Consider the following 27,469-nt stretch of genomic DNA (forward strand, 5'->3'; position numbering starts at 1 on the left):
TGCTAACATCCCTGCTTCAGAAGCCTGGGAAGGCCATTGAAGAATGAATGAATACAACTATAAGTGAGTGCAAATGAATCTTCAGCATCATGGAATGGGGACAGCGCATGCAGTGGGACAATGTGAAAATAGAGTTCGCGAGCATGTCCCTGACTGGAGTCCTGTGGTAATCAGATGGAAACTCCTTATGAAATCCAAGGGAAAGGCTAAAGGCAGAACTTGGGATAAAATGTTGGAAGATATGAAAGTGCAGGCATGAGGAACTGTTGGTTCATCTAGGTCTTATTCTCTCTATATGTCAGAGAAAAGTGAGATACAACAGCCTTGCCTTATTCCCCCCCCCACACACACACACACATGAACAGAATGTACCCCCAATAGAACATCCCTCAAGATCCTTTGTGCAACGTGGATGAGTTGCATGTTGGGAATTCTTTGGTCAGTATGGAAAGGTGTCATGGCAGGTAAAACTTGGGTTTGATCGGTTAAAAAAAGATTTGGTCAATCAACCCATCAGGTATTGGCAAGGAATTCCAGAGAATTAGCTTCATTCAAACAACAACAACAAAATAACTTTTTCCTTATTTATCAATTGATTGATCAATTTCATGTATACCCTGCCTTTTTCCCCCATGGAAACCCAAAGCAACTTACATCCTTGTTCTCCATTTTATCCTTACAACAACCTTGTAATGTAGGTTAGGCTGAGAATGCATGACTGGCCCAAGGTCACTCAGAGCGCTTTCATGGCACAATGGGGATTTGGATCTGGGTCTCCGAGACTGTAATCCAGCACTCTAACCACTCACCACCCTGCTTACAAAGACAAATGAGTAAACATCATTGTGCATCAATGAAATGTGCTGGGGTTTTTTAATGCTAGGTGAGATAAATGTGAGCAATTCACAGAACAGTTCTTCTGTTTGACTTTTATCCTGGAACATGAAGTGAAACAAGAGCCATTATGAATAAAGAAAAGTCTGTTTTTAAAGGCAGCTGTGCTAAGTAAGGCAGCAGGCCAATTCCTCCTCTTTGGAAACGCCTGCAGTTATTGGGGCGGGGGGGGGGAATACAAGCTTTGCCAAGTCTGCCCCCCCCAACTACTGCAGGGCTGCAGGGCAAACAAGCACTGCTAACACATGGCACCAAAAGGAAGTAAGAAAAATAAGCTATCCGCTATCCATTCTTGGCTTCAAAGCATATTTGACACTGTTTGATCACAGCCAAAGAATAGGCAATTGAAAATGTTTGACCTGTCGGTTGAGCCGCTTGCCACCCCTAGCAAAATATTGGGAAACCATAATGTAGGCTGATTTTGTATCGTTAGCATCATCCTAGCTAAGGTCCCATACAAAAGGAGGGGGATTATCAAATGTCCATTTATGCTGCTGTTATGGCATTCTGCTCTATAGGACTAATCTAAAAATGATGACTGAATAAACTCACAGAGAAATGTATTATCCTTTAGTTTCTTTCACTCTATGGGCCAAGCTACAAGTGACGAATGACACTTGAACGGCAAGTGAACAGACTCACATGTAAATCTCCCTGTTCACTTGTGCTCCACTCGATCACTATGTGATCGAGTGGAGCGCAAGTGAATAGGGAGGAATACACGTGAGTCTGTTCACTTGCCGTTCAAGTGTCATTTGTCACTTGTAGCTTGGCTCTATGTCTCCAGGGGCACTCAGTGGTAGCAGAGGTCATCTTGACAGACTCTCCCCTCCCACCGTCTGCCCCCAACTTTCTCCATTTGGCTTCCTTTTTTTCCATGGCTTTAACCGAAGTATTTCATGGTCAAAAGACATGTAAATATTTCCCCTGTTGGAAAATGCCATCCAGCTCCATAGAAGTGCTATTTTCTTTTCTGGTCATTTGGAACATAGGCAAACCGTGGCTTAGTCTTATCTTTTTGTCTCATGCAACAGGCAAAATCAACACAGCGATGTGTTGTCAGTGAAACAGACGCTACAGTAGAAAAGAGATATTTAGAAATCCTTAAGTTATTGTTATTCCAGCAAAGTGTTTCAGAGATTGCTCGCTTGTTGACCGTTAAAAACTCTATTCCTGCTCTCCCAGTGGCATCTTTGAAAGAGCAAAAATGCAAAAGAAAGAACGACAGAGAGAGAACTAAATTCACATCTCCATGGTCCCCTTTGCTAAAACGTTTCCTTAAAACAGATAAATTATGGCACCCCTTTTCAAGATGGAGTTTTAATTTACTGTTTCCTTTCATCTGTTGAAATAATTACTTTTCCCTTTCAGCCTCCTATAGTTTGTTCTGGTCGTTAACATTTCAGTAAAATTAAGTTTGAAAGGTGCTTTTTATGTTTGGGTAGACCGTGGTGCACATTTGGCTGTTAAACGCCAACCCTCTTAAGTCGGTACTAATGTTTAACTCTCCTAGCTATTTGAAGCATCTCACAGCCCAGTTTAATGGGGCTGCCAAAGGCAATGATCTCACTACTTGCTATTATGTTTGGGGTAGGTGGGTGTTACTACAGCAATAAATGCATATTTCTTAAATCTCGTGCTTAAGAGCTTCAGGGGACCAGCATATGTCTACTAACAACCAATGTAAGAATTTATTGCACTCGGAGTCAAGCTTGGAGGCATGAATCCTTTCTTGCTTTTAACCCCTTTGTGTTTAGAAGTCTTCAGGCGTGTTCAGAGTCCCCCCCCCCCCCCGATCAGTGTAGCATGGATTCCTTAACCTGGGTTACACTTTTCACGTGTGTGATAGTGCTTTTTTTTCTGGGTTTTTTCCTGAGTTGATCATACTTGTACAAAACTGGTTTCAAATGTGCAATAGTTTGGATCCAAAGCTGGTTTCAAATGTACACTACTTTGGATCCAGAGACATGCATCAAAGATTTCCTGCCTTGGTATTCCCTCTGCAACCAACTTAATGAAAAGCCGCTTTTAAGGATCAGTGAATGTTCTGGAATAGCATCAGGTATGACACAGGGGAGGTGCGGCATATTGGGGGAACAGTGGGCGTCGAGGGCCCTCTATTGAATGAGACAAGAAACTGTTTGGTCCCACCTAATAGTTTTTCCAGAGAGCTAACGGTCTGATAGAATCAAGATTGTCGAGTGTTGTTCCACTGTTCTCTCTGTTCACAGGGGTGGCATGTTTTTGTGGTACTTCAAAACACTTCAAAATGTGTGACTAGAGTCAACAGTGGCACAATAAATTCTACTATTTACACCCCAGGCAATATTCCTTATTGTTATCTTCTGCCTAGGCGTATATGTTACAAATTCAAGCCCTGCCACACGCCTTGAGGAATTGTAGTTCTGTGTTGAGGGCTGATGGTCTCTAACAAAGACTTCCAGATGCCCTCCCAAAAATGGGAACGCCAAATTTGGAGGAAGCTGTGATCGCCCACACAACTGGTTCACATCTGCGGTGAAGATGTGCTTGTGGAAATGCTTAGCTTGGAGTGCACCAAATGTTTCCTTATGGCAACGCTGCTGGATGTTGCTCTCCTTGCTCTATAGGAATTATTTATTTCGATTTTATCCTCACAACCACCCTGCGAGGTAGGTTAGGCTGAGAATGGGTGCCTGGCCCAAGGACACCCTGCAAGCTTCCATGGCAGAGCAAGGATTTGAACTTGGGTGTACCAGATCCTAGTCTGACACTCTAACCCCAGCAGCACACTTTCTCCTCATACTAGTTGCTTTATAATTCTGCCCTCATTTATCTGGCTACCTTATAAGGTAGATGTTAGGCTGGGAGGGAAATGACTTACCCAAGATCACTCAAGGTCAAGCTAGGTAATAATGTGGGCAGATGTGGCAACAGCCTTCCAATGATCTTTTAAATGCTGTTTTCACACTGCTTACCTGCCACGGAACATTGCGCCAAGCTCCTGGAACGACAGCGTCTTCCTGGCACGATTTCGCACGAGAACTGCAACTGCACTGCAGTTCTTGTGCGAAATTGCACCAGGAAGACGCTGTTGTTCCAGGAGCTTGGTGCGATGTTCCATGGCCAGTGGCCAAAGTTGAAAGATGGCTGTGGAGAGGTTGCCAATTAGTGAGGCAATGCTTAACCCTTTCCCCTACCCCTATTTGTCTGCTCAAAATCGCTCTCCTCAGGCTGCCTTTTGTTTGCAGAGGAAGGGGGAGAGGAATTCCTTTTGTTTGCAGAGGAATGTGCGAAGTATGTGCGAATTCCGACATACTTCCTTCCATCAGTTATAAAGCAGCTTTGCAAGGAGCTATTTTGACTCATCCGCTCTTGATTGCAGCATCTGAGGTTACTTTTGAATGAAAAAGAAACTGCATTTCTTCCCATGTATGATCTGATTAGGACTTGCGATCTGAACTTGTTTTCCTGAACCTGATCCATCCATCCGGTCCACATCTCTGGTTTTTAACAGAAGTTGAAAACTTTCCTTTATCGAAAGGCCTTCTCTGGTCACTATTGACAGGCTGCTGCAGAATGTGATATCCGGAATGTTGTTGTTATTTTTGCGATCCAGTTTTACAGTGTGATATTCTATGCTTTGGAATTTTTGTTGTTGTATTTAATTGCAGTCTGTTTAGGGCTGTTTCAGATACCCCCTCCCCTCTTTTTGGTATGTCACTTTGAATGCATCCAGTGAAACAATTGCTAACAAATGTAACGAGTGAGTCACTATGGCACTAAATCACTAAACCACCACACCGATCTTTGACATTTGCCACAGCAGAACACAATTTGAAAGGTTGCCATTGATATACAACATACGCGCTCTTCAAACGATTAAAAAGTAAACTTTGCCAGGCAAAGTAGGTTGAAGCTCAGTGAGATGTAGAAAATAAATTTTCTCTGTTATGAAGGATGCTGTTTGGAAAGGAGCACGTTGTTCTGATCATTGTAGAAGGATGAATCGAGGGGTTGCTCATGACCTCTGACAATGGTTGCAACGTACAAAACAGAGTTTTTAATTATAACAGTTCACCCTTCTCCTTCAGAATTCTGTTTGCTTTTTTTTACGATGGATAAACTGACGGGCTTCAGAAGGATGAGTGTTCCTCATAGTTATAGAAGCAACAAAGAAATGCTTGTTTGGAGAAGAAAAGAGGAAGAAAAGGACTTGCCCCACCATCCATGTTAGATGATCAAGACCCACGGGATCACAGTAATCCGGTTGGCCTCAGTCGTATTTATTGGACTGTTCTGTTGAATACAAATATTTTTTACCCAGCTCTTCTGTCTTCAGTTCTTCAATCCAAAATTAAACAATACGAGATTAAAATCCACATAAATTAAAACCATCAATCAGTATACACCCACACACACATAACAGTGTCCAAACCAGTAACAGCAGGCAGAAGGATAATTATTTTGAATCCTTCTTTTCTTCCATCATGGAACTCAAGCGGGTATACATGGGGTTCCCAGCTGGTGTCCCATCCAAGTACTCACAAAATCTGAATCTGTTCATCTCCCATAAGGCTACTGTGTCAACTGCCTTTAGATCATGTTCTCGAACATATTATTCACCAAGCACTAATGGAATGGAGTAAACTCAGTGTCTAAAAAATAGAAAGGTAGGAACCAGATCACTGTCTGTGGGGGAGGTGTTCCATAATCAGGGAGCTACCACAAAGAAGGCTATAGCCAGGGCTTTTTTTCTGGGAAAAGAGGTGGTGGAACTCAGTGGGTTGCCCTTGGAGAAAATGGTCACATGGCTGGTGGCCCCGCCCCCTGATATCCAGACTGAGGGGAGTTTAGATTGCTCTCTGCGCCACTCGGTGGCGCGGAGGGCAATCTAAACTCCCCTCTGTCTGGAAATCAGGGGGCGGGGCCACCAGCCATGTGACCATTTTCAAGAGATTCCGGAACTCCGTTCCACCACATTCCTGCTGAAAAAAAGCCCTGGCTATAGCTATGATAGCTACCTGCCTAAACTCCCAAGGCCTGAGCAGCACCTCGGGCAATCTCGGGTTTATATGGGAGAAGGTGGCTCTAAATGGATCTTCTCCAGAATAATAAAGGTCAGCAGGAAATTAAAGCTAGCATCCACTTAAGGGACATGTTCTTTCCATTGCATCTTGAGTCCAAATGAAAGACTCAGGCACTTGGGGGAAATTACAGGATCCTGACATCAGGGAGGAAAGGAGATTCACGGGCTCAGGTTCTGATCCAGTGGAGAGAGGGATTGTGCTTGTTTTGGAAAAGAGGCACGCTGGACAAATTCCTGTTCTGAAGCAGGGCAGTGAAGAATTTTGGTAACATCACTAGAGATAACAATAGTTCGTTGGTCAAAACAATCAAAGGCTGGCTGGCAGTTGCATAGATCAGCTGCTCCTGTTCCTATTTCGTTGGGCTTCAAACGACGGTTTGCGACCAGCTGTCAACAGCTACAGGTGAGTATCTCTGCATTCTCTTAACAATCCGGACATTTTAGGGGGGGGGTGTAATTTAAGGGTTTCTGTAGCTCATTACTTGAGCTTGATTTTATTTCCAGGCTCAGAGTCCAATTTGCATGATCTTAGGACACTTCCTTTCCTTTTCTTTTTTCATAGATAGAACAAGTTGCTTTTCTCAGTCAAAAGCTATTACTGAAGGATATAAATCCAAACAGAATAGGCCGTAAAAGCAGGAACATGTTTTATTGTTTGAGAACAATTGAAGTACAGAGGTTATACGCTACTTCATTAATCTGAAAGAGTGAATGGCCCAATTTTTCTGCAGTCACCACTAAAAAAAAATGGGAGGGAGGAAATGGACAGGTAGTAATCAAGACTGATAAACTTCCCAGTTCATTATGATTACTTTGCTGTGTTCATTGAGACATTTGTGTGGCTGATCTTTGCAAATAGCTTCTAATGCTCTGTTTTACTGAACTGAGCTCCCGGAAGGTCAGCAGGCAATCTGATGAAAAGATCAATAAGAGTGGTCACACCCCCTCTTCCCCTGCAGTGTGGGGCCACCAGGAGTCCTGTGCAGAACATGAAATCCAGGGACAGTCAATGCATGCCAGATATGTGCAGGGTTGCGCTTTCTGTGTGCGAGAGAGGCACTGCTCAGAGTGCACCTGCCAGAGCCTGTGCAACTATGACTTATACATGCAAAGAACAGAGCAACGTAGGAGTCAGGAATAGAGCCAAGATTGTGAACCCTCTATCTCTCCATACAGTAATTATGCTTTGGATTCCTATTGTCTGTGCAAGGGAGGGTGGATATCGGATGTTAGGGCACACTTTCTCTTCATGCAAGGATAAGGCTTACACAGTGCTGGATACAAGACAGTGCATGTGTCCTACAACATGCCTCAATTATCTGCCATGTATAGGGGCTTAGAGAGGGCAGCAGGCCAGGCAGAGAGACTCGCATGCAGTTTCGGTTCTGTGCTAGAGGCCTAACACAGCATGTAGCTTATTCAGCTGCTGAATGCTGCTTGCAGAGGAAGCCACTTTAGAATTTGTGTGGTTGTAGGTCTAAAGGTGGCAAACTTGACCCCAGCAAAGAAACGTCAGTGAGGGTACTCCACATCCTGCCAAGGATAAGAGATGGAGCGAAGGTAGGACTCAAACATCTATAATCTATGGCATTTACTTGCAAACTCAGGATGCATAGGCAGACATCTTCTCCTTTTTATCCTTACATCAATCCTGCAAGGTAGCTTAGGGCCCCTTTCGCACTTACAGTTTAAAGTGCCATTTTTGAGCAGCCAGGGCGATCGCAGTGGCTTTGGCTTGGCAGCAGCTCCTTTCACTGTTCCCAGCAGTTTCGATTGTGCCTCTTGTGATTCCTTTCAGACCTGCCTCGAAGCCTCTGTTCAGTTTCGGGCTTTTGAGGCATTGCAGTACACATCACCGTTTTTTTAAAAAAAATTGAGCATGCGTAGTAATGTTTCTACGATGCTACATCTTCTGACCAATAAGGCCCCCGTGCCCCCCCTTCAACCACCCACCCTCACCCCACTCTTCCCAGGGGTAAGGCAGGACCTCAGTTTGCACATCACCTTTTAAAAAAAACTTTGAGCATGTGTAGTAACGTTTGTACGATACTACATCTTCTGACAGACAAGGGCCCCCCATGGCCCCCCCCTTCAACCACCCACCCCACCCTACTCTTCCCAGGGGTAAGGCACGGGGGGAGCAGACTCATACCCACCCCCCGGTTCAGATGAGACACCCTGAGCTGTGGCTTGGGTGGGGCACCCGCTCTCCTGCTCCACAGCCAGGCTGCAGAGCAGGAGAGCGGGCGCCCCAGCCAAACCGCAGCTCTGTGTGTCTCAGTTGAGTGTGCAGTGAGCCGGGGCTCAGCTGGGGCAGCTCGCAGAGCAGGAGAATGGGCGCGCCCGGCCAAGCCACAGCTCAGCGCGTCTCAGCTGATCCGGGGTGGGTATGAGTCTGCACCCCCCCCAACTGTGCCTTACCCCTGTGATGAGTGGGGTGGGTGGTTGAAGGTGGCATGGGGGGCCTTGTCGGTCAGAAGATGTAGTAACGTAAAAATGTTACTAAACATGCTCAAACTTTTTTTTAAAAAAGGTGCCGTGCAAATTGAAGTCCTGCCTTACCACCCACCCCAAAACAGCAAGAGTCCAGTAACACCTAAAAGACTAACAGAATTTGAGGTAAGGTATGAGCTTTCATTAGTCACAGCTCTGGTGTGAAGAAGTGACCTGTGACTCACGAAAGCTCATACCTTCAACAAATTTTGTTAGTCTTACAGGTGCTACTGGACTCTTGCTCTTTTCTAATTCTCTGATTGCGTGATTTGGCCCTTCACAGGTTACACAAAACTGCTCTCCTTTCTCTGGGGCCAGCTCAGACTTGCTAAAGAACCCATCCACCTCATTCCTTTTTTCACAAGTCATGAGATACAAAGCGGCCACACAATGGCCATGAGCTTGCAGCCCCACCCTTGGTCACGTGTACTCGATTCCCCTTCTCTGTTTAGACCTTGTTCACAGGATAAAAAATGTTTCTTCTTCTGAAGCCGGATGGCAACCTTGCTACGTAGCCGCCATCTCCCCACTGAGAGTTGACAGGAGCCAGAATAAGGCTAGCTCTCACTCTTATTATTTATTGATTTGATTTGATTTGATTTGATTTGATTTGATTTGATTTGATTTGATTTGATTTGATTTGATTTGATTTGATTTGATTTGATTTATACCCCACCCTCCCCACAGATGGGCTCAGGGCGGCTATCAACATTCAAAAAATTCATTAAAAGTCACAAAAACGTAAAATCAATAATCATTTTTAAAAAGTCATTAAAATAGTCCAGGGCCGTTTCCAGATGGCTTACCTGCCTCCGGGACGTTGCGCCATCTTGCGGGGAAAACACGCAATATCGCGTTTTCTCGCGCGAGTTTTGCGTGACATTGCGCAAAACTCGCGCGAGAAAATGCGATATTTCGTGTTTACCCCGCAAGATGACGCAACGTTCCGGAGGCAGGTAAGCCATCTGGAAACGGCCCAGGAGCAGGCTATTTAAACAAATATTGGGAGTCTGTACTCTTCAGCTGACATGTTTAAGCCAAGTTGAATCTTAGTCATGGTTGTCCCCAGCAATCGTTATCTTTAGATGAATAAAGTTAAAATAGTAACTTTCTAAATTAATAATGATACAGATAAATTCATATTTGATTATTGAGCCCAAGACCCTGGCTGAGCTTGATTTCAGTGAAATCTGGGTTAGGTAAGCAATTGCTTGTTTTTGTGGTGGGGCAGGTGTCACTTTTATTCAGATTCACACGTTGTTCGCCTTTAGCATATAAATGGCTGCTAGCCACGTACAAGGGCTGTATACCTCTGGTGGATGGTGCTATCAATACCCTGTTTGTGGGCTTCCCAGAAGCAACCAGACTGGGATGCTGAGCCTTTGGTCCAAGCCAGCAAGGCTCTTGTATTTTTATAAAAGGCTCTTATATACTCACAACAGATTAAATAAACCCATGAAGGACAAATAGAATCTCTGTTCTAAAGCATCTGAATATCAGGTGCTGGAAGACAGAGATGGAAAGCTATTGTCTTCATGCCCTGCTCATGGGCTCCCCAAGAACATTGTCCGGTGTGAGAAACAGGATGTTCGATCAGATGGACCTTTGGTCTGATCCAGTTACACAGTTCTTGCATTCTTATGCCAGCAGCCGCTGCCATAGACCCTGGCAATACAGCCCAAAACAGAATTACGCCCTTCTAAGCCCATCGACTTAAGTGGACTTAGAAAGGTGTCTTGTTGCTTATGATTGCAGTGTGTGAGTTAGAATTCACACATCTTAGTCATATTTCTGTTGGATAATTTTGGAAGATCCATGGTTCCTGAACAGATGAGCACGATTGGTCAAAGATCCTTTATTTTGACTGATAATTATACGTGATCACTACAACGGTCCTGTCTTGATCCCTTTAGGGTTATTAATAGGAAACGGTCTCAGATGGCTTTTCAAAGATTGGGGGGTGGGTTGTATTTTGCCTCTTAAAATTATTTAAGCAGGTGCTGTGGAGAAGCTATTGCTTTTATATGACTCTTCAAATGTTTACAGCAAAACATTTTTTCCCCGTGATTGAATTTTTCACAGTGCTAAAATACCACCGAGAAATATGCTTCCCATCAGCTTTATTGCTCCCTGGATGCTTTCTCAACAAACCTTGTATCTGCTCGGACACAAACTCTCTATTGCAGAAAGATATCTTGCCGTTTTTAACAAGCGGTGTTGCTTTGAAAGGATCTGCTCGTTGTGCCAGTGGGAATGTCAGTACTTTAAGAGTAATACTACTTTAAGGGTACTATTTTATTAAAGCAGACATGAGTAATTTGTTCCTGACTGTTATACACCCCAAGTTTATTAAGGGTATTTTACATCTGCGGAGGAGATTACTAGCTCACTTATTTTCTCCACTGCTTGGCTTTAATGGATGGTGTGGGATATAATATTTATTAAGTCTAAGCAGGGAAGGATATAATAGCAGAATTGTCCTTTATAACCTATTTAATACAGTTGTAAAATAAACCGTAATAAAACAGGAAGTAGGAAACACCGTTTCCTATCAGCTTCAAGGATTTGGGGGGGGCAGGGTTCAAAGGGTTTAATGTATCCATATATTTGCTAATATGTTAAGAAGTGCAGTTTAACAATCGTGTTAAAGTTTGTGAGATTGTTAGATTGGTCTGAACATGATCTTTTCCCATAACCATTCTTCTTGGTCCCGGCGCAGTCCTCCATATGCATAACAGTGGGAAGCTATGATGGGTCTCCACACAGATTCCCAGAGCCCATCTCTTCTCTCCCCCTCCTCAGTACCACCCAGGCCCAAGCCAAATAACACGTGAAAGCAAATAACATGACTTGTCAGATTCTGTGCACCCAGGAGTTTTGTCCCTATAGTTCCCCCCACGGCAGGTTGCACATTTGGATACTTCTGCACAGAAAATACAGCTTTGGAACATTCTCAAGCATGAGCCATTGAATTGATCTCAAAATCAACTCCACTGAGAGGAGAATTTGGTGCCTCTGTGTACACTTCCTGCTCAGTTCTCTTTAGACTGCTGTGCTAAGAGTTGCTCTGAATATGCTCTCTTTGATGTTGAACAGAGAATTTAGCTTTTCTCCCTTTTGCTATTGTTTTAAATAACTTCCAGTCAAAAATTTAAAAAATGCAATTGCAATGGTGAATTAATAAAATTTTAAAATTAAAACACCATCATCAGGTATCGTATCATATCATGGCTGCAGAGCTTTTTCAGTCATGAATTTTTAGGGCCAGTCCTCGCCAGACACTAAGAGTTCCATGAATAAACACCTGATTTGGCCCCAATTTGGCTTGAGAATGTTTTCCCAACCTGGAACAACCACTTGGCGCCTCTATTTATCCAAGAGGAGGAAGCATACAGACACATATCTGGGCTAGGACCCCTCCCAAGTAGAGAGGGAGATAAGGAAAATCAGAGTCCAAAACCTACTCTTGGACCGAATACATTAAAGGTTAAATTGTAAAAGAAAAGAAAAAGCCAAAGCATTGTGTTTCCAATCCCTCTATTGTGATTTAATTGAAAAAATTAGGAGGGGGAGTATACGTCATAGTAAGGATCACACATTACCCCCCCCCCCCCAGACTTGGATCCTAAGCCTTGCTTCTGTCGACGCCCCTCTTCATCCATTATGGAGATGGTTCTTCATAGCAGTGTTTTTCTCCAGCACTAGGCACTTTTTGGTGCATTGAAAAATGCTGACCTTCAGTGAACATAAGCTCCTTGCACCAGTGGAAAGTTTTGCACAGTGGAAGACCACTCCGCAATAGGAATGGGTTCAATTACTGCAGAACCACGGCTTGGCATCCTGGCCCCGGGGTTTTTTAAAGGCAGCAGCAGCTATGTAGGGCCCAGATTGGGACTGGGTCCATGAGGGGAAGAGAGCTTAGGATGGCCGAACATTTACATATTCACCAATCAAGACTGATCCACCCATCCCAATCCAGGTTATTATGCCTAAAGGACATCTTTTGAGAATCCCTTTCTAAGTAGGTGTAAACCTCCTATGCTTAAGCAGAGATTTACTTTATTGCTCTGGTAGCATCACTCAGGTACAAAAAGGACATGTGACATTTGGTCCACAGTTAGAGAATTCTGTGTGGGGCGGGGCTACAAGAAGTAGGGTGAGGTAAGGGAATTGGGCTGGATACCGTGCCTCTTTCCCAGTCCCAACCAGGCAGCACGCTGCTCAGACATTAGAACTGAGCTCCAGTGAATTGAATATTGTTTCTTTCCAAGCGAATGTATTTCAGTATTTCAGGAGGAGGAGATGAGGGCATAACAGTCTCAGCTGATGTCCTTACAGCATGTGAGAGGGACCGGGTGGTTTTTAAAGAGATGCACTAAAACCACCTACAGTGTGACAACAAGTAGCGGGATAATTGCTGAAAATGAAGTCTTCTCTGCCATGCATTTCCTTGAACATCTGTTGTTCCATATGGAGTCATAAATATTTGCAACAAAATAGTTGAGGGGGGGAATCATCGCACCATTAATATGGAAAGGCTGAATCTGCCAAGGAAACTCAAGATTTTTTCCCCCGCTTGGCAACTTTCACCTACCCATATGAGAGTTTTTAAAATCTCAGTGGGAAACAAAAAAAAAATCTTAGTTCAGCTGAAAAAAAAGGCAAAAATGAGAAGTTCTGTGGGTGGAAGAGAAATTTAGAGGACAGAAGCAAGAGGACTGGTCTAAAGGATGTCAGTCCTTTTAACCCTTCATTCCCTGCCTTTTAGAGATGTCAGTCTTACATAGATCCCACCCCTCTTTGAACAAAAAACATCTGCCGTACATATAATACGGTTATAGCAAGCAACGTGGATACTGTTCTGCGTTTACATGGAATGCCAGATTGGTCTAGAGGTCCAGTAAGCTAGACTGTTGGGCTAGGACTACAGACACCCACTCTGCTAAAATAAAGTAAAATTCCAGTCTGATGGAAACTCCTAAACCTTGAGGATATCCAAATCAGATTGCTTAATGATCCTACAGGTGTTTGGCCCTCCTTCGAAAATCTGGAGATGTTTTTCTACAGTCACCCAAAAGTTGACATACCTGTTAATGGAGGATTGGATTTTGTAGGTTGGTTTTGGGGGCAGGAGAGAAGATGGTGGGCAGAGGATGTTGTCTTGCAGCAGGAAGCATCGCAATAACCTCTTTGTCCCTTTTATTCTGTAATTATGTTAGTAATTCTAGATTATATATGAAGATAACTGTGGGTGATGGCTGAAGGCCAGTGCACAAATTCTACTCCACCAGAAACATCATATGCTGCTAGAAACGGGGCCTTTACAGCTTTGGCCCCAAGGCTTTGGAATGATCTTCCTTTAGAATTGAGGGACTGTTAACATTTTGAAAAGTCCTTCTGATTTCATGTGGTCTTTGAGATATCCTCTTAAAGGAATTGTTTTTGAGTGGCTGAGCTACCAATATTAACTATACTGTTTTTGTATTTTTTATTTTTTTTCTCTGCTTACAATTAAGATGCTTTCAACACATGCTGGGAACGCAGGCTATATATTTTTAAAGTAAATAAATAAAACCTTAATGATTTCCATGTAGGTTTTGTAAAATGGATTTTTAAGTTTGCCAATAACTTAAATACTTCGTTTTTTAAAAAAATAGTCATTTTTGTGACTTTGCTTTTTTGATGCTTTTCATCTACAGAATGAATTACATCTCTTTCTTATTGCCTAATAATTCTTATCTCTAAGTGGAAGGCTGGTGTTTCTTCCCCCCACCGCCTCCTCCCTACCTGGAAGGTTTAAATCAGAATAATATATTTCTTTAAAAACTCTGTTGACAGTAACTTATGGCATCAAAGTATATTGTAAATATATACCAGTTATAAATAGGTATAATTTTCTCTGTTATTAATGAGAGCCACATTGATGTAAATGTCATGCCTGTATAAATTATCTAAGCATCGCTGCTAACAAGTGGATGAATCATCCTGTGAGTATAAAATTGTCATTTTACATTCTACTGGTATAATTCTCCATTCCAGGGTAACTTTGTACTATTGCCTAGCTACTTTTGAAATGGCTGTTTTATTTTGTTTATTTTATTTATTTATTTGTTTATTTAAAATAAAGCTCTTTTGACTAGAATTGCTCAGGAGAACGCAAGTGCTACCAATTGAGCCATCTGTCTGTCCTTGCCTCCATTGATTTCTTGTTTATTATTGGAAAGGTATTATTGGAAGGTAAGCACCCGTCTACTGGTGCTTACCTTCACTGAGTCTTTTTTACCATTAAAAAAAAGAATTTGGGATTTAAAAAAAATATTTTTTTTGCCTGTTCAAGCATTTTATTTGTTTATTTTAATTTTTGAAAACTCACATTTTGGTAAAACATTCCCAAGCCGGAAACCATCAATAAGATCAACAAATCATCATTATTACCAAAGCAGTCAAAATATTGAAAATCTAATTAAGCAACAAGTTGCAACTGCAACCATTGCCAAGCGCTAATTGCCGCTTGAACTCACATTCAGCAATTGAATTCTAATCTGACTTTTTATATTTAAAAAAAGTTTCAGGGGGCCTGTTTGTAACAATATGGGCTCCAGAATCTGGAAGGGTTCTTGGGGAATAAGGAGAAGGTTCCATAATCTTGGCTGTATAACAGAGTAATTTCCCTTCCCCACCCCCCACCCCCTTTGCCTGTCACTGCTACCCTTAAGCTGATAGGTGCTTAAAATAAATTGTCATTGCACACGGGAAAGGCTGTATTTGAGAGAAGGTGCTTCTGGGATTAATTTGTTATCCCCACCAGCCTCTGCATGCACAGACCCAATGGGGAAAACAATTCCATATTTGCATCTTACTCAAAATTGGAATTAAAAAAAAAACCTTGGTCTTTAGACTTAATGGTTGAGCAAACCTAAGTGAAGCAGCAGGTAAGCTAATGCACAGGTTAGTTGCTTCTCTAGTTTTACATTAGTTGCCGAGGTTTTAGGATGCTCTGGAACTGCATATCTAACATAGAAGCAGAATCACAGATTGCACTACCAGACAAGAAAAAAAGAGAAAAGGAGGCACGAGACATCAGACAATATAAATCATACCTTTAAAACTGATTCCAAAGTTTGATTTAAAACTCAGCCAACGGATTAATCAGCTATTCCTCAAATGGCATTCATTTTGACCCTTTTGCATTCAGAAGGTGTAATTAAGATCAGCCAGGATTTTAAATGAGGCAACTGAATTGCAAGGTTAAAGCTGTAAATTTTGGGCGTCTCAACTTCTGCCAGGTTAGGAGGAACCATCCTTCTTTCTCATTGATGAAAAGAACAGCTCACCTCCAGGCAGAGAGGCAATGAAAGAGGAGGAAGTGGAGCAAGTAAGTCATTGAACGTAGAAAGGCCTGTCCTTGAAGATCCAAAAATGTATGTAAAAGTTCCATGAAATCATGGCAAGAAGAGGTGGGAGCGGGGAGGAGATGCCCTCAAAGGACTTTTCTTTCAGGAAAGTCTCTTGATAGGAGGATCTGCTGACAGTAATAGAGAAAGGAAATATTGAAAGTGCCGTGTTTAAACAAAAGTGAGCTTTAGAATAATGTGGGACATCAGCATCTCATAGATGCATATGAACATCCCTTTTTTAAACAAGCCACATTATACCTTTTATAATCACAGAATCGTTCACAATCTTTCCCTGCCAGCTGAATGGTAAAAAGGGTTAGGGAGAAAGAAAGTGGTTAAGACCTCTTGATTGCATTTGGTGCAGGATTTGGGGAGACTGGGTTAAATTAGATGGTGCTGGGTAGAACTGACCCGTGAATAGAGATGGGCACGAACCAGAGAAAAACCAAACCGTGCAGTTTGTGATTCGGCACATTTCATGAACCACGAACTTTCACGAACCTGCCCTGGTTCACAAACCGGTTCGTTTGGTTCGTGAAAATGTCACAACCAGGTCAGCAAATCATCATTTCCGGGTCAGCAGGAGGTCACTTCCTGGCTAGCAGAAGGCCACTTCCAGGTCAGCAGAAGGTCTGCAGGAAGTCCATCCCCTGTTGTCTAGGAAACTGATTGAGCAGCGCCAGGCTGTCTGCAGCAACGAACCAAAAAACCGAACCAAACGAACCAGCCTAAAGTTCATGGCAGTTCGTCAGAAATGGGCTCTGACAAACTGCCGGTTCGTGAACCACGAACCAGCCTGGTTCGTCATGAACTTTGGTTCATATTTCGGTTCTTGCCCATCTCTACCCATGAATACTAATTTATTCAGGACTTTGGCCCAAGCAGGAGTCATTTCTATGTCCCCCAGTCACTTCTATGGAGGAGACATCTATCTCTCTGTGATTGCATTCTTAAACTGAAGCAAAGGGAAAACCAGGGATACTACATACATACCGGAAATAATTTCATATGGAAAAACCGCCTTATACTAAGTCAGTCCAGTGTACCATTGATGCCTCTGCTACCTGAGATTTTTTTAACTGGAGAGGCCAGGGAATGAACCTGGGATCTTCTGTATGCCAAGCAGATGCTGTGCCACTGAGCCATGGCCCCTCTCCATTTATTTCATGTTTATTTGAATGAGAACGTCATGATGTATTGCATCCCCACATTGTTTTTAACAGCCTTCAGTATCGTTTCAGAGGTTATATCCCATTCATTCCCAGGCATTTCACTTTATATTCCCTGCAAATGTAATTTTTTAAAAAACCTGCCTGGCTGCCTATTCATCTGTGCTCCATGCTAGAAATTAAAAGGATGCCCTCTAAATAGATTCCAGGATGTTATTACAAGCTATGGCAGATTTAACAAACAAGCTCCATAAAAGCAGTTTTCACTTTGCTTCAATAAATGGAAATGTCGCCCGTGCCCTTGCTTAGGTAACAGTTGTTCTCGCTTTATTTCTTGTTTCTTTGGTTGTGTTCCATGCGTGTGCAAATGAAGCTTGCTTTGTTTTGTTCTGTTTTGAGATATCTATGTCCTGACATCTAGGAGTCAGTGCCTTGCAAAACCTTTGTTTCCCATCTCCAGAGAAAGAACAATATTAACTCTCTGCGATTGTTTGTGATTGCTTTGCCAATTAAGATTTCTTCTTTTTTGAAAGGTCTTAATACATTTCTGCTTTTCTGTGCACTTCTGCAGAAAGCACCCCCCCCCCCAAAGGTAGACACCATTCAGATGTGAAGACCTATTACAAGATTGAAATAGATTTCTAATGCTTATATCATTCATCTTCGCAGTGTGTGATTTCAATCAGGGAAAAAAATGATGGATTATTTGACAGGGGTGGTTGTGTGTTCTTTCCCTTCCTCCACCCATATACGCTAAACCATAATACTCTCCCCCCCCCCCCCGCCGCCAGTCTTTCCCTGCTATTACGGACTTTAACATGCAATGTGACCTTGGTCGAGAAAGCATGTTTGGTTAGCACAAAAACTTAATCATAAGAAGTCATAAGTAGAATCCTTCTTCTTTACTGCCCCTTTTTTCGGAGACTTGGAAATTTATGGCTTGTGAGACAGGTAGGATATGAACAATGGGCCAAATGGAGTGCAGGGTTATCTCATCTGTGTGAAAACGGCTGCTGAAAATCGATGTGACCTCTGCTAGGCTGTCATCCCAATTCCCACCCTCCGTGTCCTATTTGTCTTTTGGTAGGAGCTGAGATCTGGATGCTGTCTCTCTGTGTCTCTCCTGGGCCAGATTATCAAAATGAATCATTGCCTGTATAGCTCTTATATTTCTATTTATTTTCCTGCTGTTGACTAGCTCTGGTGAAATATGATTTCTTTTTGCATTTGATCCTCACCGCAGCCAGCAGCACCTAATTTAGCCGTGTCTATCTCTTTAAAGAAGACTAATACCATTTTGAAACTTCAATCTACTCTACGGCGACATTACAAACCATAGACCGTACGCCCCGTCTGTGCAGTCAATATGAATTTTCCTTTTGGCCATTTTAATGGCATTACTCTCCACCCCCAACCCGTTTCTCAAACAGTTCAGGCTGCTAGATTGTTTTAAGCAGTTTATACACAATTCATTCATTGCGCTCTCTTTCTCTCTCCCCCCACCCTTTATGTTCCAAGATCTGTTTTGTTTACTGTGCTTCACAGAGGAGTGATTTTGGCACCAGTAGCTCATGCAAGCAAGCAATTAATTTTAGGAACTTGACCCTTAATATGAAATATTTAAACACAAGAAATTGTATATTGTCTTTGACTCGGTGAGAACTCTGTGTTCTCATGTGTAACTAGAGGACTGTTTGGGGAGTGAGGGGGGAGAGATTGGTGATACCTTCTTCTGAAATATTAACAGAATTGACATAATGAGACAGACTCTTACGAATGACTCCAAGTAATCATTGGCACTTAATATGCTCCGAATGAATGCAAAACACTCCCTAAGCAGAGATTCAATAATATGAAAAAGTGATTGTCGCTTCTGGGTTATATGTCAGGTAACCAGAAACAAACCAGTAATGCTCTGTAAGATGCCTCCAGGAGCTTCTGTTCACACTGAGTAACGCAAAATTAATTGAACTGATCTGGCTTTTGCATATATGCTCTTTGTCATTCGCTTGACTGAGTGGGCAGCTCTGTGAATGAATGAAAAGTACGGGGAAGCCGTTGCAGATAGAGGAGCTCCGTAAGTGCTCTGGAGTTTCCATTCCCACGTGAAGTGTGTCCCCATTGGGGGGGGCATTTTACAGCCCAAATTTGTGGTATGGTATAGTGGTTAGAGTGTCGAATTTGAATTCGGGAGTCCCCACTCTACCGTGGAAGCTCCCTTGGGCCAGTGACTGTCTCTCAGCCTAACCTACCTCACAGGGTGGTTGTGAGGATAAAATGGAAGAAGGGGAAAGATGTTAGAAGCTGTTGGTGTCCCATAAGAGAAGAATGAAGGGCAGAAATAAATAACATACAGAAACTACTCTTTTCATGGATTTCTAATACTCTCACCATCTCTTCCTCTTTTTTAAAAAAGCTCAAAGCAGCTTGAAAGAGACTGAGCAGAAGAAAGGCACATTAAGGAGACATGCTTATTCCCCCCCCTTGTTATTTTTCAGCTCAAAATCATCCTCCTTGAGTTAAGCTTTCATCCACGGCGGGGGTGGGGGGGATCCTGTGAGTATAAAAGAATCCGGGGGGAAAGGCAGTTAGACTGATAGGAAGGGACAGGGTTATGCAGCCTTTATATTATATTTGTCATTCAAACTGGCAGTTCACCATGACAGCTACATGGAGCCTCCATGTTCAGAGGCAGTATGCTGTGAATAGCAGATGATTAGCCCTGGTAGGAAATCATCTGGTATATCTGGAAGCATGCTGCCTTTTAACATGGAGGTTCCATGTAGTCGTCATGCCTAATACCTGTTTGATAAACCAACATACACATATCTCCCTCTGTATATGGTAGCTGCTAACACCTCATCATGTGGTAGTATAGTCCATAAATTCATTCACCCCACTCAAACCACCACACAGCTATTGGTGGGGGTGGAAAGTGCCAACAAGTCATAGCTGACTTAATGGCAACCCATACTGGGGTGTTCAAGGCAAGAGGCTAAGAGGTGGTTTGGCGTTGCCTGCCTCTGCATCGCAACCCCTGTCTTCCTTAATGAGCTTTCATCCAATTACTAAACAGGGCTGACCCTGCTTAGCTTCTGAGATCTGATGAGACTGAGCTTGTCTGGACCATCCAGGTCAGGACACAGAGCTATTCCGTACACCAGAAGAAGGTCATCAGGCCGTTGTAGAATGAAACAAAGTAAAAGCAACTGATTTTTAAAAATTCTTTGTATGGTTTATTATGGAGTTAACAAACAGCAAGTAGTCATTGAAAAGGAGTTCAGTGAAAGGTATACTATTAGGTATAATTCTGTAATATTAAATATTCAGTAAAAATGTTAAACAAAACTAGTATGAACTATCTGTTGTGTTCTGACATTGTTTGAGTGACGTTTTGCTAACCTATAAATACATTTTGAACAAATCATATTTTTTTCCTCTTTATGATAGACAGGTGAATTCAATCTTCATTTTTTTTAAATCCCGTTTGTAGCACTTAAAAAGCATGCACTAGTGGAAACGTAGACCTTTTCAAGATGTATGTAATCTGTGATCATGTAGTTCAAAAACAAAATCCAGCATTCAGATAATCTTGTCTTTTTTAAAAAAAGCAAGTTTCTACCCCTGTGGCCAAAAAGAAGTAAGCAGGTAACACCTGCTTAAATACCAAAGGCTGGGAGTGAGTGACTTTAACTGTTAAATTTGTAGGGCGATCCAAAACTAACATCCATGTAACCCTCTGTTGTGATCTTATTGGAGGCAGGGTGGGTTTATAAATCAAAGATACAGTTTAAAACTATCCAAATAAAGTGTATAAACTTCAGATATGATTGGTAATTAATACCAATCATAGAATGTTGTTTTTCTTTCTGCAGAATAACTCTGCCTGTAATCAAAATATAAACTGAATAAACTTTATCTTGTGGTCTTTAGACCTGCATCTTTTTTTTACCCCTATCAGATCTTATTTTGTATTAGGTTTTTCTAAGAGCAGAAGCTCAAAGTACAAGAGCCAGGGTTGTAGCAACAGCTTCTTTTGGTGACTTCCAATATTGCTTTAACAATGACATTCTTAGTGTGAGTTTCTGTCATTTTATATGACAGAGGAAAAGTCACCATGTGGTGAATTTTCCCCGTTATCCATGCATAGGGAGATCTCCCTGTAAGTGGCACTCATGGCTGCTTAGCAAAGGGCAGAACACAGTTTCAATTTGATCCTTCTTTACGACAGGATTAAATCACACAGACCAGGATTCAAAAACAACCTCCCAGTGGGAGGACTACATGGAAAAGTCACTAGGTATCATCCAGAGAATAGCACAGCTGGCGTTGTGGTCTCAGCTTTACGATTCCTTTTCTCGAACAGCATCTTCCCCCGCTGCATTTCAAGCTCTCGTTGAAACTCAAGAGAGTGTCCAAAGCTGTATATTATCCAGCAAGATGTTCTGCTGTTCAAATAAGCCATCAATCTTGCTGGGCAGGCATCCTCGAGAGTGCTTGAAGTGAGCTCTCCAGATTTTGACATCCTCTAGCGAGCCTTTTCTCTATCCTAGATGCTCATCTGAGCTCAGCTTCAGTTGTTTCCTTGGTGGTCAGATGCTGCACGGTTAGAAGGGACATTTTCTCACCTTCCTTTCTATCTTGTTATTACAGAAGAGGTCCAGATTGCTATCCCAATCATGAAACCAACCTTGGAAAAAGTTCAACTGGCTGGACAAGCTTTGCCGCCGGGCTTCCCCGCACCTTTTCTCTTTGCTGATGGGTTGTCGTCAGTAGAAACTCTGTTAACCAATATACAGGTAAAATATCCTAGTGGTGTCTCCCATCTTCTCATCAAATTTGCCCTGGGGGGGGGGAGATCTAAATGTCTTGATTGCCCCATCGTCTCGTGGACCACATCTTATCTCAGCATCGGTCTCACAAGTGGCACTGTATCCATTTTGGAGGGTTATTTGTGTTAGGCTATTGACATGACCCATTCCTATCTTAAAAAGTCACTCAGGCTGACAAGAGATTGAAAGTAACATAAGCTCTAAAAAAGCCCAAAGTATTTTTAATAGGTTGCATTACCTGGCATAAAAAACAGGTATCAGCTAAACTCATAATTCAAAGGCTTTCCATACTAAAAATGTTTTCTTTTTCTTTCGAAAGTCCATCATTTGGGTGCCTGTCAGTCTACCTTCTAACAGTGAAGTTTCCCTTAAGACCAGGGCTTTTTTTCAGCAGGAACGTGGTGGAACGGATTTCCGGAACCTCTTGAAAATGGTCACATGGCTGGTGGCTCCGCCCCCTGGCGGCGCGGAGGGCAATCTCAACTCCCCTCTGTCTGGAGATCAGGGGGCGGGGCCACCAGCCATGTGACCATTTTCTCCGAGGGCAACCCACTGAGTTCCACTACCTCTTTTCCCAGAAAAAAGCCCTGCTTCAGACTATTGGGCTTGGGAAGACTGGATATAGGAGCAGGCAGCCCTTCAGATATTTCGAACCCAAACTATTTACAGTGCAAACCTAAGCAAGGTTACACTCTTCTAAGCCCATGGAAGTAAATGGGCTGACAAAGGTATAACTCTGCTTAAGATTTGCACTGCTCTGGCTGTAAAGAATCCCCCCCCCCCGAGTTGGGCTCTGAAGCAAAGTGGAAGCTAGCACAGTGGGACTACTGCTTTGTTTTTTATGGTCCCTCCAATGAGCTCTAGTCAGGTCTCTGGGTGCTGTATTTTGTACCAGCTGAAGTTTCCAAACCATCATCAAGGGCACCCCTGCACAGAGCAGGTTACTGTAGGCCCCTCTGGATGTTACCAAGGCATGCGTGGCATTGGCCGGCCGGCCTGCAGCAGGTGGGGAACCAGCCTAGGCTGCTTACCGTTATCATTGCCATCGCCATCTTCTGGCCACCCAGCCCACTGGATGTGCTGAACCTGAGCTGCTGCGAGTGGGTGTAGGGTGTGGGGGGAACAGGCTCGTTCTAAGCATCAAAAAGGGTTTTATGTTGGTGCTAGGAGCTGGCAAAGGCAGCATTCATTCACGATGGCCCGAATCCTCTCCCTCTCTGGTTCCTGAAATCTTTTTACGGTAACTTGTTCTTCATCCTAGAAGTTAACGTTTTGCTTCGCTGACAATAAGGTCAACTAGTGGGCGCTTCTGAATGGCCATCAAGTTGACAGAGACAAAAATAAAACAGCAGCAAATGTTCCCTTGCCCGGGCTCATTTTCTCCAAGTCTTTTTTATAGTTTCCCTAAGACCCACTCTCTGCTCCCCTTGCTTGCGGGTCATTTGCGAGATGCCATTTTCAGTAGGTTTTGCATATGCCTGCTTTACAGGGGTTGCTGAAAGTTGCTGTAGATAATGCCCGAGTACAGGAAAAACAGATCCAGCAGGAAAAGAAAGAGTTAAAGATGGAGCTGTGCCGGGAAAGAGAATTGAGAGAGAGCCTGGAGAGGCAACTGACAGCTGAGCTGCAAAGCAGAGGTAAGAGGGGTGGGAGAGTCCCGGATTTGTCACATGCAGCTTCCGATATTTGGGGATCTCTTTTCCTTTCCTGTCCTCCTAGCCAAGCCAATCTTTTCCATCCAGCCACCATGTCTGAATCATCGGAGCCTCACCTCTTCTTTTCTGTACTCTACCTTGCCTTATCATATTACCATGGAGAAAAGATAGTTTCAGGTAGGTAGCTGTGTTGGTCTGCACTGGAACAGCAGGATTTGAGTCCAGTGGCACCTTAGAGACGGACAAGATTTTCAAGAGTCAGAGCTCCCTTCTTCAGATACAGGGAGGAATGAAGATCCCTGAGCCTTTACATACTAAGGTGATTTTGTTGGACAAAAAGGTGCTATTGGTCTCAGATCCTGTGGAGGAAAGAGAAAGAAGTTGGTGTTGGGAAATCAACAGACTCCCCAAGGCACTGCCCATTTCACCTCCCCTTTCAGGAAGGCAAAGATGAAATTAACAAGCTCTCTGAGGAGTGATCTCTGCCAGCTCTGTAGAGAGGTGAAACTGACAGAACCTTAGTCTTTGTCTTTTAAAACTACGCTTCCGGGCTAACAGTGCATCTCCTTACACTTGAGCATCCCTGTGTAAGATGTCTCGTGTAGAGACACTCTCAGTGGGCTTAGAAGGCTATAACTCTGCTTAAGGTTGCACTGCAAGAAATGATTGGAGTGCATTGACAGTTTTTCTTTAAGGTTCTACAGCTCATGTGGTCCATGTGTATATTTCTGTACTATTTACCAGCAACATCTGCCCATAGCTCATCCCTGATACTCACTTTGACTGTGGGTCAAACTAGGCATTTTTTAAACAGTCATGTTTAGGGAGCCACAGCAACACAGAAGCTGCAGGGAATGTTTAAGAATAAAGGTGAATCCAGCTGAACTGGGAATTACAATAGAAAACGAAGGGCTTTTGCTTTCCCCTCTGAGCCATTTTCCCAACTCAAAATGGTGCGGGGGGAGGGAATTATTTCCCCCCTTTTTGGCTGCTCCATGTGCAGTATGCTGTGCACGTGGAGCAGCCAATACAGGGGAAATAACTCCCCCCCCTGCCAAGCACCGTTTCAGGTTGGGGAAATGGCACAGAGGAAAAGCCCCCCCCCTTCACAGTTCCCAGCTCAATTGGGCTCACCTTTATTTTTAAACAAACAGTCCCCACAGCTGCTGCATGCTGGGGTTCCCTGGACTTGACCATTTAAAAAATGTAACATTTAGTTTGGCACTGTATAGCCCAGGTGAGCCTGATCTTGTCAGATCTCAGAAGCTAAGCAGGGTCGACCGTGGTAAGTAATTGGATGGGAGACCTCCGGGAAGACCAGGGCTGCAGAGGCAGGCAATGGCAAATCACCTCTGTTAGAGTCGAACCACACAATATGAATTTACCTCAATTGCCCATGTCCATCATTTTCTCAACGTTCGCGTGTCCTGGTCCATGCACAGATTCATAAACTCACCACTAAGTGTGGTCGCGACGGCACGTGTACTCAGGCACAACCAGTAAGTTGGCAATGTAGAGTGGCCCTTTTTCCCGAGTCTTCTGCTTCCTATCTGCTGCTCACTCCTTCATGCTCTCTCATCAGCAGGTAGATGACGCTCAAGTCTACATGTGATTTGACTGTACAAATAAGTTAATTATTGATGTATTGTCGAAGGCTTTCACGGCCGGAGAACGATGGTTGTTGGGGGTTTTCCGGGCTGTATTGCCGTGGTCTTGGCATTGTAGTTCCTGACGTTTCGCCAGCAGCTGTGGCTGGCATCTTCAGAGGTGTAGCACCAAAAGACAGAGATCTTGCAGAGATTGTGCAAGACGGATATGTGAGCCGCGCTTTCTCAATGAGGAAATTAATCATCTAAACCATGCACTTCAGGCAAATGGCTACTCCAGAAATGAAATCCGAAGAGCAATCAAACCCAGGATGAATCAAACAACCAAGGAAAAACAGTCACCTACAGGAAAAGTGTTTTTGCCATATATCAAAGGAATTACTGATCAGATGGGAAAGCTTATGAAAAAGCATAACCTTCAAGCAGTATTCAGACCCACCCGAAAAATACAACAGATGCTACAATCAGCAAAAGACAGCAGAGACCCCCTCACCTCTGCAGGAGTATACCGTATACCCTGCAGCTGTGGACAAGTTTACATCGGGACCACAAAGCGTAGCATCCAGACAAGAATAAAAGAACATGAAAGACACTGCAGACTTGGACAGCCTGAAAAATCAGCAGTGGCTGAACATAGCCTAACTCAAACAGGGCACAGTATCTTATTCCAGGACACCAAAATACTGGACAACACTTCCAACTACTTTGTCAGACTGCACAGGGAAGCCATTGAAATTCACAAACATAAGCAAAACTTCAACAGGAAAGAAGAAACCTTAAGAATGAACAGAGCATGGGCTCCAGTTCTGAAAAACACCAGGCCAACAAAACACTCCACACCCGACAATAGCCCTGCAGAGAAGATTAGCACATCAAGCACCAATCCATATGCAAAAGAACCTCCTCAGGATACAGTGAAGCCTCCCGCCATTAGCATTCCACACCCTGGGAAACTCTTACAGGATGACTCAGCTCAACCCCACCCCTCCTGAGTAGATACAAATGACCTACATCTTTTCCACACTGTGACACTGAGAGATCTCTGTCTTTTGGTGCTACACCTCTGAAGATGCCAGCCACAGCTGCTGGCGAAACGTCAGGAACTACAATGCCAAGACCACGGCAATACAGCCCGGAAAACCCCCAACAACCAAGTTAATTATTAATCCCTATCTACAAGGCTTCGGGGGGGGAATATATTAATTTACCCGCACACACAACGAGAAACACAAAAACTTTCGGTGCACCATCTGGTGTGCAGTTAAGGAAAACGTAGATGTACATAAAAAGTATGAGAGGACAGCGAGTGGATCCGAGAAATGAATTGGGCATGCACGATATGGAGATGCATGATGGGATATCATTGCCGCGTCTTGGAGGAACTCGTAGGATACCCGTGCAAAGCTGTACACGGATTCAATGGCGGGCCAGCAGTCCTGACACGTGAAGCGGAAAAAAACATTAGGACACGTGTCAGTGCGTTTTCGTGTCATTCACGTGAAATTCGTATAATGTGGTTCGACTCTTAGTCTCTTGCCTTGGGAACCCTACTGTGGTTGCCATGAGTCAGCTATGATTTGAGGGCACTCTCCACCACTCCACAGGTTGGCACTGTGGAATTAGTAAATAATAATAATAATTGTGTGCCATCAAGTTGCAACTCATGGTGGTCCCATGAACAAGAGATGATCAGAAGTGGTTTGCCATTGCCTTACTCTACACCACAGTCCCATACTTCCTTGGTAGTCTCCCATCCAAGTACTAACTGTGGCCAACCCTGCTTAGTTTCCAGGCTCTGATGAGATTGGGCTAGTCTGGGCTATTAGGCTGCTAGAATCCATGAATATCAAACTGATACTCCTGACCTACAATGAATGAAGTTTGTGTGTGCTTGTAAACTGTATGCCAATAATCATTCCATGTACAAACAGCTCTCTTTTCATTAATAGGTGAGCGCTAAAAATGTAATTTGGAATATGAATGAAATTTCAGAGTATGTCACCACCCCTGACCTATAGCATTGGAAACATGGCATAAATCCTGTATTGCATTTGCTAAATGTTCCATTATGGTCACAGATGGGCAGTCACTGCAATGATATTCAGGTGGCAAAAAATCGCAGCCCACTGAAGCCGGTTTTAAAAAAAAACTTCTGAGGATATGTGATTTTCAAGTGGAAATAAATTTGAAATTCAGATCCAGAAAAACTTCATTTTGATGCTAAAATGAATAGCCAAACGCATCATCATTATCTAATTTCCATGAACCATGTCCATAATAAAAGAGAAAGCCATAGCCCCATAAACCAAAGCTGAGCTTGAATGGCAGCAAAGAAGTGTCTATGCTCCATAATC

General features: G+C 43.2%; 1 protein-coding gene across 2 annotated transcripts in view; it reads left to right on the forward strand.

Moving 5' to 3' along the window:
• The window catches only part of DACH2 (dachshund family transcription factor 2), a 433,444-nt gene that overhangs the window by 386,869 nt on the left and 19,106 nt on the right, over window positions 1-27,469 (forward strand). For both annotated transcript variants that reach the window (XM_054996424.1, XM_054996425.1), the window contains 2 exons: window positions 21,675-21,820; window positions 23,343-23,490. In XM_054996424.1, coding sequence (XP_054852399.1) covers window positions 21,675-21,820; window positions 23,343-23,490 — 294 coding nt within the window. The remainder of the gene's footprint in view (window positions 1-21,674; window positions 21,821-23,342; window positions 23,491-27,469) is intronic.

Source organism: Eublepharis macularius, chromosome 13, assembly GCF_028583425.1.
Source record: "Eublepharis macularius isolate TG4126 chromosome 13, MPM_Emac_v1.0, whole genome shotgun sequence".
Lineage (NCBI taxonomy): Eukaryota > Metazoa > Chordata > Lepidosauria > Squamata > Eublepharidae > Eublepharis > Eublepharis macularius.